The following is a 14,522-nucleotide window of genomic DNA, read 5'->3' as shown; positions in this document are numbered from 1 at the left end:
AATGGAATAAACCTCATGAAAGGCAACAAAGGAGGAATGTAAACGGATTAGACAAAGAAAGCAAAATCACTGAGATACAGCACGGAAAAAACAGGATGACTAAATTATAGAAGCATAACATATATAACATATATGAAGAATCTCATCAGGAGGATATTCGAGATTTCCAAGTGCAAACTACAAAAAATAGAAATGACCTGTGGCATGCAACGCATTTTATGCTTCATTTTTGTGCACATTCATATTTGTGAAATCCCTCATCAAATCACAGTTTAGTACTCGTCCCACAGCAACTGGAGCAGTTGGGGGTTAAGTCCTGCAGTCAAAGCCATCCGATGTGATCTGTAGCTGTTTTGTCACATAACCAAAGAGATACAAGCTGACAGCTTCTAATCTTTAGCCAAAGATCTACATGCAGTATCTGTGTAACTTGGAGTTTTTGGTTTCATTTAAAGCCATACCTTTTGGCTGTTTAACTAAAGAACAGCGTGGGGCCGTAGATCCCTCTTGAAACACTTGGCAACTGTGGAGGTGTCATTTCCTGCTATTGCTTCAATGTTACACAACAATGTACTGCCTTGGGATATAATCCTCTCTATCCGTTACACAAAGGGAATCGTCTTATAGCTGTGGTGCATACAAATTCACACTCATACTCAGTTGATGAAGCAGGGAGTCTATGAAATTCAGCACAACAGTTTTGTCTGTTTTTTTTCGGAGGCTGCAGATTTTCATGGCTTGCTTTCTGTCTACGCAGACAGTGAGCCATACGTAGCTACACCTCTGTGAGTTATTCATGATAGCCCCCTTTTCTGTGGGAATGCAGATGAAATTAGCACAGACATTTATAGTTTTTGGCTTTATTTGAGCATTTCAGATTAACAGATGGAGACACCCACTATTATCACCCCATAGTCTCTGTTCCTCTCAGAGAACCTATTTGTGAGAGGTGTCAGTGCAATGTGCAAACTGTGCACTAGACACATGCCCCAGTGGGAGTGTTTGCGTGTGTGTTTGTGTGTTTAAAGTGTATTTGTATGTACAGTGTGCACTGCGGTTAGGTTCAAAGCACCTAATACTAGGTGTTGCATAATGAATGTAGTCTTTTGTGTGCAGATGCTTATGTGCTTTTGTTTGCATGTGTGTTTATATATGGATGTGTGTGCGGTAACTCACACTTGGCATCACAGCAGACCGCAGCCCACTGGTCCATCTGGGCTTCCCAACAGTGCATTTCGCAGTGAGATAATCCCCCACTGCCTCGTCCTCTACCTCCCTCTGCTTCACAGCTCTCTCTCTCTACCCCCACCTTCATCCCCCTGAATCTCTGCAACAACGCCAGCAGCGCCGGTGTAGCAGCCAACCGGGGTGGTAGGGGAGCCTGCCAAGCTCCCATGTCCCTCTCTACTAATGCCCAGTCTGCCGAGGAGGCCCAAGAGTCTTGGCTGCTGCTGGCTTGTCCACACTAATCCTCAGATCTCAAGGTGAATGCTGTGCAAGTGTTGGCGGTGAAGCTGGCTTACAGTCGAAATAGGAACACCATCCCTGAGACTGAAGCTGTGATAAAGACTGGGCTCATGTTTGGGTGTTCAAATACTTGGATGGTTTGAGGGAAAGGGATTCTGGTGGTACAGTAAATGGAAAGGGAAGTGTAGCATGGTAGTGACAAGTGTACAAGCATGTTGCGCTCCTAAAATTGACGTTCATATACAACTAAACTACATTCGCAACAACATTTTGTCAGAATGCCTCCCAGATTATGTTGTTGGCTATAATAGCGGCATGGCTCTAAGGTTGGCATGGCTGACCATGATGGTTGTTCCATCCATCACTTTTGATCCAGACTGAGTTGTAATGACTTTCATGATCCAGTGACTTTTCTTGGGCTCACACCAGCAGGTCAAAGTTTTCATTTTATCCTGACAAATGGATTGGCACAAAACTGTATGGGTAATGTAAAGCATTTAAAGGCTTCATCACATGTGGTTATAGGTGAAATCTGTCTCTGAAGAATAAATCTGAGTGAACATGGTAATCATTATACATGCTATCATGCTGATATTAACATTTAGCTCAAAGCACCTGTGTGCCATAGTACAGCTGCTAGCATGGCTGTAGACTAGTACATGATGAGGAAACACTTATTTTATATACAACATGTCTGCAAACTGTCCACTGTCATTATATGTAATTTCTTACAAAATCCACTCCAGGCAGCTAGATACATTTTCATGGTTGGGTTTAGGATACTTGTTTAAGGTTAGGCAAAGATTGTGGACTTGAAACACAGGATGAGACATGTTGAATGTTTCAATATTAAAGCAAAATCATCTTTACATAACCAAGTATTGCAACCTAAACCACAGGAGATGCAGGGCGGAAATCTTTTGCTTTGTACACCCAAACGTATACCGCAACTTCCTGTTTATGACTATATGTTCAGTATAAGGATGTCACGTTTTCTGGATTGGGAAAACAAAAAGAACTGTGAGCATAACTTAAGTTTTGTGTTTTTGTGTTTCCTTTTAGCCTATCTGGCAAAGAAGCAAGAGATTTATTTTCTAAAATATCTGTCTTTATGATGCAAAAAAGGCCTTGATTGAGTTTCTTGTCATGATAAGTTAACAAAGCTACAAACCAATGCTGAACTTTAAGCCAACAGCATGTAGCATAAAAGAGCTTTGTCAGAGGTGTAATCCTGAGGCATGTCTTTATGAATCTTAAACATCTTAGTCAAAGTGCACAGGGAGTCTTTTCAGCTGGTTGTTTTATCCTTGAGATCAATGTTATCTTAGCTCTGATGGAATCAGTGTCCAACATTTAGACTTTTAGATTATAGAAACAGTCGTTAAATTGATGACATGCCGCTGACCTTGTCACTTGGACAGCTGCTCTCCCATCAGATAACCCTTTGAAGCAACATGCTTTCAACATACTAACGACACTCGTGCTCATTTTCTTGTTAGCCGGCCTGCCCAGCGACAACAAGATCCAGGTTAGCTGCATAGACTGTACTGTGAAAGGCTTAGCTGTTGTCTGTTGATGTAATGAATTCATGTGATTTGGTTCAAAAGACTTAAGCATGCTCTTCAGTGTGTGTGTGTGTGGGTGGGTGGGTGGGTGTGACATGAGGATACTAAAATATAGCTATAAATATTAAATTACTGGGGCATTAAGTCATATTTTCCTGCCTTATAGCACAAAAAGGGTCATAATATTTCTTTAGTCTTTATTTGTCCCCATAAATGAAATACCACAGTAAAAGACACACAATTTAATTTAGGGCTATTGATGTGCTACACAGCCAAAAAGCAAATGACACTGTAGTATTATTGCCACTGTTTCTTGATAAAATATCACCTGTTCTGCAGATCTGTGCACTGAAAAGATAATGTGGCTTATTTTGTTTCTATAATATGGTTTCTTGTGTCATTTATGGGCTTCCATAGCACAAGTGGACGGGGTTGTGGAGAGCTTGGCAAAAGATTTATGTTGCTTTTTATGTTAGTTATTAATAGAGGCTGTTAAAGATCAAAGATTACATAACCTTGTGTTCTTTCTCTTAATAAAGTACCTGCTCTTCTGCAGTTTGCACCAGTTTTTGTAATGGTAAAGTATTTCTGTAGTATCTCAAGATTGTCATGAACTGTCGAGTCTCTGGTTTGACTAGTTGCTGGTTTATTTTTCATCTATCACATAATTTTTAAATATAATTTTGTGAATTAATGCCAGAAAAGGAAATTACTAATCCTATGTACAGACCATAGACTGTAAAAAAAAAAAAAAAAGAAAAAGAAAAAAAGATAGACGTAGCTTTTGTGGTGTCACTAATTGGTTCGTGGACTTGTTTGGCAGTTTGACCATCACCATCTTGACTTTAGTGACCATATTTGGATAAGAGGTGGCACTGACCCGAACACTAGTGTTAGCTGCTAACTTGGTTAGCACAGTGCCTTTACACTCAATGGTTATCTGTGATAATGTTAATGCTAATGCTAATTTTGGCTGAAAAACAGTCAGAAAACAGCCCAACCGATAAACAAAATGTACTTACCAGATAAACTGAACATGTGACTTCTTAGAGGATATTTTAATACAGCCAAACGCTGAACAAGACTGTTTTAAGTGACCAGAATGTTACAATTAACTTTCATGAATTGAAAATATAATGACAGCTACACCATATTCCTTTTCTAATCTGGGGTTATGCAATCTACGTAACCAACGCCAAAGCATGCTTCATCATCTATTTTACTGTAAATGGGACAATAGTTTCTAAATCATGGTGTGAAGATCAGCTTTTTAGACTTGAATTGTAGCTTGTAGATGGAGAACTAAAACCAGGTCATATTTTTCCTCTATGATGTTACTAGTCATTCACAACCAACCCTAAAACAAAATGAACCGCTGTTTTTGAAATTCAAGTTGAATTCAATGCTTTGACTTGTATTTCACGGGGCATTTCATCTGCAAGCTATCTACATATAAAGTAATTTTGGAGAGATTTCTACCAAATCTTATATGTGAGATGAAAACACAAAGCTCTAGTTTGACTATCTTACAACCCCTTGTGATGGGCATTACACCATAGTTATACATATCAATACCAGAGAACAGTCTGTTTATCCTAATATTTTTGCTATTTCCACTGCTTTGCCCTGCTGAAGTTGCCCTTAGGCATGGCAGTTAATCCCTCCATGGCTCCAGTATATCTTCTGTGAACAGAGCACTGCTGAAAAGATGTTTACAGACCCACAAAGTCTTTCCTGACAAAAAAGAAAGTTGAAAAAATGAACTGCCTACCCCTCAGCTTGAATGCCTTTGTGCCATAATCATGGTGTAATTTGACATTAATGTTAATTCTCAGCTATTATACAGAAAATAGCTAAAATTGTGTGTAAGACAGAGGCAGGGTAGTTAGTTTCTTGCTTGTGGCTTTGTTTTATACCAGACTGGTGTAAATGACACATATCTGACCCTGTCTATAACAGTCCCATCAGTAGCAATGGAATCATCTGTGTCAAATATGGTTTGACGCTCCTACTTATCTAATTACACCATGATTACACAAGATGAGAGCTGTGGCCCAAAGCATTACCACATGTCTAAATCAGCTTGAATGTGTGGTGTTATTTTTCGAAAGCAGTCCCAAAGCTCACTGAGATACTGAGAAAGGATTCATAGGACAAACAGTAATGATACATCCTGCAGGCTTTGCACATAAACTGTAAACCAGTTTATGTGATACAGATCGCTACAAAGTTGTTCCCAGTGAGTGAATATGTTGTTTTGGCAAAGTTGGAGGCATGTTGCACAGTATGAGAAGTCATTGTGTTGTCCAAGATTTGTTTGCCATATTGTGCTTGTTGTAACATGGGTAACATAGGGGAGGATGAAGGGAGGGTGGTGTAAATATTCTTTCACTGTGACTTTTTCTCAAGAGTGACAAATGACAAGATTTAGGGAATTTGGTGGCCAGCTGTCACATCAGTCAGACGAGCCAGACGAGAAATGGTTATAAATGATTTATTATTTCTGGGTGTCTGCCGGACGCATGGAGTGACAGAAGTACCAAAGCGACTGAGCCATGACTCCCTCAACACCACCAGTGTGTGTGTGTGTGTGTGTGTGTGTGTACGGGTGGGTGGATGGCAGTGCCGCACATTCTGCTCATCCATCTGGTTCACTTGGGGATTGACAGTCCGACATTTGCATCCGAAAGAAAGGGGAAAATGTTACCCGACTCCATTTGAATTGCTTTCCGCCTGATTCGAATCCCGCTCACATCTCACGTTTTGTGTTCCCTCAAAGTTAAGCCAAGCAAATATTTCACTCACTCGCATCACAACAAATAAAACACTTTCCGCTTTGATTTAGTATGATATGAGTGGAGCAGTGACATACGTACTGTGGGCAAATTTCCAAGCCTGTTTATACCTCCTGAGGCCCTCTACATTATGTATATTTCTGCTTGATGTAAACAACAAGCTAGCTGGAGAGCTTTTAATGCATTATTCAAGGTTATACTATGAATTAACTCGGTTACAATAAAATGGTCCCTTTTAAGCTCTGCCTCAGTAGAGTTACATCTCTTCTGGAGAACATTAAAAGGAATCTGAGGATGACTTGTAGCATCAAATTGCTTTTGATTCTCTTCACGTTTGTTGTTGAAAAAGAAACCAACTGAGGCAGCATCCTTGGAAAAGATTTTCAGCGAATTTGTGAGTCCAGCTCGGGGCAACCCAAATCTCATCTTATATTACTTTTTCATTTCCCATTTATTCTGCACCTGCAAGGTGGAACTTTTGTTTATGATATGATAATGATGTTGAAGTTTGTATGGTGGTGTCTTGCATACAAATATGAGCTGCCTGCATGGGATCACAAAGCACAAAACAATGAATGTAAAGCAGATGCAGTATGTGGCCCATACATCTCTGAATCACACTGGAAAAAGTCCTAAAATTAAAGAATAACAGTTTCCTATCTCAGAAGTCTTCTGTAAAAGTAATATACAACAATTATATCCAAGACAAATCAAGATAAAGACTAAATAGTCTAAGATGTTGACTTCATTTTCCAGGGTTTTGAGGCAAAGTTATGTAAAAACCTTAGACTGTAAAAAAAAAAAAAAAATTTAGCCATCATGATGTCACCCACTGGTTTGTGAACTCACATTTTGAAGCCTTGAGTTTGCATTTTGATAATCGCCATCTTGGATTTTTGAAAAGGTGGACGAGAGAGAGGAGCTGACCCTAATGCTAGCTGTTAGCTTGCTTAGCACAATGCTTTCACAGTCTGTAGTTAAATGTTATCATTCTAATGCTAATGCTAGTAAAAAAAACTTAAAACAGTTCAAATAAAATGTATATACTGGGGAAAAAATAAACATCCAACTCCTTAGAGGCTTTTTTTAGTACAATCAAACTCTAAACAAGACATTTTTAACAGACCAAAATGTTATAATTAACTTTTATAAACTGAAAACACACTGAAATAGAAACAGCTACAACTACGCCCATACTGTATGAATCTGGAGTTACATCATGGTTACATTACTTAACCAATGTTGTTGCCATGGTAGCGACTTTCACCCACCTGTCATTCAAAGCAGCCACACCCTTAATTTTGCATAACTTTAAGCCTTAGTAAAATTTAAACAGGTGGGTTATATAAAATTCACCCCATATACATTTGAAATGAGAGCGGAAATAAGCACTAGAGATAAAAACATTGTTTTTTTTTGTACCAGGCTGTAAACATGTAAAAATGTTGTTTTTCTGCTGTTTAAGTTGGACATTTTAACATGAGGACTGACTCACTTTTGGAGCCAGCCTCAAGTTTTTGGCACTTCCGTGCTGGCTTCATTTTTTAAACCCCGGAGATTGCTGCTTGACAAAAACATTACAATGAGAGCAGTGAAAAGTCAAGGTCAGATTTGTTGAAAGGCTATAATTGTTCTTCAAATGTCTCCAGACTCAATTTTAGCATACCAAAGCTTTCCTGTTTTCTTGAACCATTTTCTTCAGCCCCAGTTTCCATATTTATTTCCAGGAACCCACACAGTCCATCCAATTAAACGCTGAGCGGTCATATATATTATCTATCTTTAGTTGAAGAAATGTCATCTCCTTTTCTGTTTTGTCACAAGTAAAGAAAATCTTACTGATTTGAAAAGGAAGCATGCAAATTGGTGTTTGCTGTTGACGGCTGATGACCAAGAACAGTGTGGCCAACTTTTCTTGGCCACGAAGCTTGTTGACTGTCCACACATTGGCTGGAGTTTCCCTGGTTGCTTATCAAGGAATAAAAGTACTTTCAGTTGTTTGCTACCACGTTGCTGACAGTGTGAATCTGTGCTTAGAGTTGAAAAGTCACCTGGAAATAAGTTCTCCCAAAGTAAGAGGCCTTTAAAGAGTGCCATTATAAATTAATACTGCAGATAGTTGTGTATTTTAGATCAACAATCTGGTGTTTCTCAGCCAATTGTTTAGCGCCATTTCTTTTAACTACTGGCAGCTCAAGAGGAAAAAATTGTTCCTACAGACGGAGCCAAATCACTGTTTGGACTGTGTCCAATGTACAGCAGTAGTTTAATAATCATGTAGTAAACCGTGGGACTTCCACAGAGGCTACATCTGTATTGTCACAACCGTTACTGAATTAAATCAATGGCGGGGGGTTTTTGTTTTCTGTCATGTCTCAACAGGGGTGGAACTGCTCGCTTTGTACAACCACCCGCCGGTCCGAGAGGGGCAGGTGAAGTACTACACCGTCAAGGTGCCACTGCGGGTCCAGAACTGTGACGAGGGGGTGAAAGGAGTGGAGGCCAACTGGCTGGATCACATGACGCAGCACTTCAACAACGGAGCCTCACTGGTCGACGGTTATTTCCACCTGGGCAACGTAAATGGTAAGGATGCGTCACTCACTGTTACTGCAGAATGCTAAATAGACTGTACTTATATAGTGATTTTCTAGTCTCAGAGTGCATTTACACTATCAATCTTTATCAATCAATCTTTATTTATATAGTGCCATATCACAACGAAAGTCATCTCAAGGCACTTTACACATAGAGCAAGTCTAGACCGAATTAAATTTAAGGAGACCCAACATTCCCACATGAGCAAGCACTTGGCGACAGTGGCGAGGCGAGTGGCCTCTTTTAAAGGGAAGAACCCTCAGGCAGAGCCGGGCTCTAAAGTGGGCGGCCATCTGCCTCGACCGGTTGGGTTGACACTACATGTCACATTCACCCATTCACAAACACGTTCATACACTGATGACAGCGGCTACCATGCAGTGTGCCAACCTGCTCATCAGGAGGAGACTAACATTCACTCACACATTCATACAACTTGCTGTTGGCGCAGCCATCTGGAGCAATTTGGGGTTAAGTATCTTGCCCAATGACACATCGACACATGGACTGGAGCAGCCGGGAATCAAACAGCCGATCTTCTGATTAGTGGACGACTGATCTTCCTCCTAAGTTTTTCCAGGAAGAAAACAAAATGTCTCATAAAGAATAAAACACACTGCATTTTTTATATTCAGATATGCTGTTTTCAGGTTACATGAAATTAAAAAACATAACAGAGTTTTGTAATGAGCAAAAAATATATTACAGTATTTTACAGATTTCTACAGAATTGATCTTCCTCAGCTCCTCAGATTTTAAGTGAAAACAGTTCCCAAATTGCCTCTTTTTTATTTCACAATATCATCAGTAACATAGTCACCGTTAGGCAGATGCAGAGTTAATGCTGACTTCTGTAAAACAGAAATTCCTATGGCAGGTAATGATGCACCTTGCCCTGTGTATCATTAATTATGCATTAGCTGGCATTCACCTTACACCAGACAAAAAGCAAAACACATTTGACTAACAATTATAGGTGTGTGATTCTGATAATACCTCCTCTGTCTATGTTAGGAAGTGGTTTAAAACAGACACTGGATGACTGCAGAAACTGTGGTTATCAAATGTTTGAATTTTAAAGCTCCATTAAGTAATAATTTTGATATTAACTTTAAATCAAAAGGCGATATTACAAGTGCCGGATCCACAGAAAATTCAACACCAAACTCGGCAGCTTTTAACCTATTTTGTCTCATTGTTTTGGTCTGACAGCACTTGCCCAACCCTACATAAGAAACAGTAGGCAGCCATTAACATCACACAAGCCCCGACAAGCAAAGCACTACATCACCAACAGTTGAAAGCTGAAGTAAATGAGAGGGTAGAGAAAAACATTCAGCACTTAGCGGTTAAAAACCCAGATATTTTTGGGTAAAGCTAAAACTCAAGCAGACATTGGACTTAACATTTATTAGGTAGCTTTAAACATGACTCTAATGGGATACTCATGTTGCTCTGTGTCTGCTGGATGGCTAAGGAGGCAATTTTTTTGCAACTTATGAGCCGTGACAAATTGATGAGGCAATGATAAATCACGGTTGTCTTTCTGAGAATCTTTCTGCCCCATTCTCAATGATCTCTCCATCATGTAAGCGATAGCTCAATCATAGAGCATGGCTCGGTTTACAACCATAACAATGCAGTTTTTTCCCCTGCAGTTGTTTTAATGTTGGACAATAAGCTCAACATCAGAGTTTAGCCAATGGCTTTATATGCCATGTACACCAACTGTATCAACTGAAGTTACAATTTGAACTGGAATAATTAGGTTTTTCCGGTTTGTAAGAAATAGACAGCACAAATGACAGAAGGATGGTGTTTTCCACAGTGTACCCGACATGATGTGATGCTGTGCTATAGAGATGCTGTCAGAGCCTGAGGTTCATAGAGCTGTTTGGTGTCCTCTTGTAAACTATTTCCTGTTTGGGTTTTCCTCTTCCATCAGACCCCAGGGGCTCTGTGCTTCACTCTGACACTGGCGGAATAAGCCAGCTACAGTAAATAAGAGTCATAATTCATTAATCTGTGAAAGTGAACGCCTCAGCAACTCTGAAACACAGATAATTAACCTGATAACAAATGAGTGCCTCCTTGCATATTTTATGTCCTGCGAATGGAGTAATGAAGTGTATTATTATGATTCAATTTTTTTTTTTTTGCTCATTAGGGTCCTCTAACATATTTTGCATTTTCCATGTGCTGTTAAGATATGCGTCTCTCGAACAGCGAATTTACTGGATAAGATAGCAAGCACATCAGCCTCCCTGAATGAAACTTCCTCTACCTTCACTGACTTGCAGGACTGAATTCAGCTCACAGCTTAAGTTAAACCACTTTAGAAAACAGGCAACTTTACAGAGGTGAATACTTTACTTTGTGGATTTTAGTCTCTCCAGAGGAGCTGGCAGTGAGCCATCAAAGCGACATCCCATTTGTTGTTAGCGGCTAATTACATCAAACACCCATGCAGCGCAGGGCTTTAGAATCAGTATCCTTTCCTGCCGTCTCCATATTTAGCTTCTTCTTTGAGACGAGTCTCGGGATTCATGATGAGATGCTTCGCACAAGGCAGGAGACCATCTCAACCTCCTAAACATCAAGGACATGTTTGACGGCAAAACAATACACTAAAGGACATGAGCTGACAGAGAGAGACGCATGCAGTTAGGTGGGAGATTGTTTTGACAGTTACATCCTTGTTTTGAGATGCAGAGCGACCGGCATGCTTCAGCTTGTCATGTAACTACTGAAAGATACAGCTGCAGTCTAATGAGTGTAATTGTGCGTTTTTTTCTAAGAGTGACCTTATTTTCTTTTTATACTATTATTGTTTTTACACTATTTAGTATTTAACCAGAGTAAATGTTGCTGAGCCAGTCTACATTTTATTATGGATGGGCCACTTTGGTCCAGGCTGAAATATCTCAACCATAATAAGATGGATTCATGTTCCCCTCAGGATGAATTAATGACTTTGGTGTCACCTTTACTTTGCCTCTAAATTTGTCTCATGCTTTGGTTTATGACTAAATGCCTCCAAAACTAATTACATTAACCTCAGCCTCAGCTTTCATTTGTTTTTCATTCTAATTGGCAAACCATGCTAACATGCTAAAATTATAATGGTGAACATGATAAACATTTTACCTGCTAAACATCAGCATGTTAGCATTGTCACTGTGAGCCTGCTTAGCAATTCTGCACTTCAGATTTTGTTATGTGAAGCACTTTGAGCTGCTTTTCTTGTGTGAACGGTGATATCAAAGCAAAGAAAGTTATTATTATTCTGTTTGAGAATTGGCTGCTACAGCTTCAACTTTTGACTACTTGAGCCTGATGGTCCTGATTTCAACTGGAAACTCTCAGCTTCAAAATCCTGCAAACCTGCCTGATTGGAAGGTTTTGAGCAGTTGTAATGCTGTATAATCTGAGACAGATTATATATTTTAATTTGGCATCTTTAAAAATACTTCAGCTCTCCCATCAGTCATCCGATGTGACATTAAAAGAAGAGCCATGTCAGTGCCATCACTATTATGCTACACTACCATGATCTTTACTGAAGTCAACAGTAACCATGCACAGTAAACCCAACAATTGTTCATAATTGTGCTATTGTTATGGAAAGGCCATAATTCAGCCATTGATTGAAATTAATTATCCATGCAGCTCTGAGCTTTTGAAGCTTAAATTCTAAATAGTAACATAATTTATAGTCAACTTGAAAGCACTCAGGGAGCTGCATACCTTAATCATAGGGGGTGAGAGGGTAATGAACGATGTGACTTTGTGGATAATATTCAATATTAATAAGAAACTGAGGACACTGCAATATTAGCATAGTTATATATCAGTTCATAACCTTCAAATAAAGCATTTTTCTTTTATGTGGTTTCATGGCACTGATCTTGATGAATTAGTAAGGATTTATTTACTTTTTAAATCTTTTAACACTTTTTAAACCTAAATACATTTAAGAGTAACACTTCCTTTGCTTTTATTGTGAGGAACATGACAAGTTAAGAGTAAAATGGACCTTCAAATATAAAATGTCAACGTAAGAGTATGTTGCTGTTGACTTAGAGATTGTCTCTCTTTTGTTATATCAAGTACATCAATGTTCATGTTCCTGGCAGCCAGACGGCGACTCTGGCCTTTTCCTAAATACTGTGCTACCTTTCTATTGTCTCCGACAGTCGGCTGTTTGACATGGTCCAGAGAGATGCACGCTCACACAAAAAACACACTGTGTCCCCATGATCCTTCTAAAGATGGGTTTCCATGGTGAAGCTGGATGAGAAAGCAATAGGGGGCATTGTTTGCATGTGCATGTGCGTGTGTGTGTGTGTGTGTGTGTGTGTGTGTGTGTGTGTGTGTGTGTGTGTGTGTGTGTGTGTGTGTGTGTGTGTGTGTGTGTGTGTGTGTGTGTGTGTGTCGCTCAGACGGTGTGTGTGAGTCCTGTCTGGTGTGGCAGCAGTGTTTGCTGTGAGTGGAGATTTCGCCTGAGCCACAGGTCGGATATTAGAGCGATATTGAATTTACAGATCCTAAGCTGCACGCAGGCCCCAGTGTCATAAGACACGCATTAAAGATTCATACACATTGTGGCACTGCCTGCAAACTGGAACACACATACTGAAGGCCTACATACATCCACATATAGCTATAAATATAACCATTTACATACACACACACACACACACACACACACACACACACACACACACACACACATGTTCATGCTACCTCCCTGAAGAAGAGTGTTTCCTGAAGAATTGACCATAGTGATGTTGGCAGGGAGTTTGCCTTTGTCGTTGTTTAGCTTAAGCTATCTCCAGAGCCAAGATGAGGATTTTTAGCTTGGTTGTGAGACATTGAGCTATTCATATGCATGACAGTCAGCCCTCACTGGTTTCTAAATTTGGGCAAAGCCAATAGGGGGAGGAAAAGACGGTGTGTGTGTGTGTGTGTGTGAGAGAGAGAGAGAGAGAGAGAGAGAGAGAGAGAGAGAGAGAGAGAGAGAGAGAGAGAGAGAGAGAGAGAGAGATACGGGGGATATGAAATCACATAAGGTGTTTTTTAGTTTTTTTTGGTGAGAATAAATTCTGGGAAGGGAAACGATGTGCCAGCGTTTCTCTGAGACAAACGTTGAGAGGTGGAATTATAACTCAGAGGTCTGTGATGTTTGTGCATGTGTGCGTGTGTGTGTACATTTGTGTGCATATCGGCAGGATGCATTACTATGCGGTCGCAGCTATATGTATATAGGTTGTGACAGCTCAGCATGTGTCCCCTCCACCAGTGACAAGACAGGTTCTGATGTCTTCACTTAGCGCTGGTGGTCGCATGCAATTCAGTGCTTTGGGGCAAATGGAAAATAATGATAAAATAACAATGATAATCTTTATTTATAGTGCACTTTTAAAAACCAAAGCTACAAATTGCTAGAGTAAATTAAAATGAATAGATTTTATGATAAAACAGATAAAGATAAATCCAGTAATGGAAGATGAAAGAAAAGAAAATTAAAAAATACATATAAAAACAAAAATAAAAGACAGAAGTTCAAATGAAATTGAAAAATGAGGAAAAGCTCTTAGATAAAGATGTGTTTTAAGAAGAGATGACTGACTGCAAACTCTCTGTCCCCTGTAGTTGTCGACCAGGTCTCTGGATCAGATAAAAGTCTGCTTGAAGATGTCAAACTACGTACAGACTCATGTTGTACGACAATGTCAGAAATATAGCAGAGTACAGAAGCTGTGAAAAGCCTTAAAAGTAATCAGTAAAATCTCAAAACCAATTCTAAAAATGCACTCAGACGGTCAAAATAAAACCTCTTATAAGCTTTGAGCATTTTGTTTGCTGTGAAAATATGAGCCAACAAACGGCAGGAATCACTGTGCATCAGTGACAAACACAAACTGGTTAAGATTAAATAAAAAAGACAGTTGTAGATCAGCAACTTCTCAGTGAACTGTAAGAGAAAAGTGAGAAAATGTGACATTTATTTATTGAGCACTTGGATAATCCCTTTGTTACACATCAGCACAAGAGCAAATCTAAGTAAGGATTTGACACTGCAGATGTTACAGAT

At 39.5% G+C, this 14,522-nt stretch overlaps 1 protein-coding gene across 1 annotated transcript in view; it reads left to right on the top strand.

The window, feature by feature from the left end:
- LOC133983731 (raftlin-like) overlaps window positions 1-14,522 on the top strand; it is a 114,395-nt gene that overhangs the window by 68,266 nt on the left and 31,607 nt on the right. The window contains exon 6 of the mRNA XM_062422907.1: window positions 8,210-8,413. Coding sequence (XP_062278891.1) covers window positions 8,210-8,413 — 204 coding nt within the window. The remainder of the gene's footprint in view (window positions 1-8,209; window positions 8,414-14,522) is intronic.

The sequence above is a fragment of the Scomber scombrus genome, chromosome 7, assembly GCF_963691925.1.
Source record: "Scomber scombrus chromosome 7, fScoSco1.1, whole genome shotgun sequence".
NCBI lineage: Eukaryota > Metazoa > Chordata > Actinopteri > Scombriformes > Scombridae > Scomber > Scomber scombrus.
This window is presented reverse-complemented; position numbering and strand designations above follow the sequence as displayed.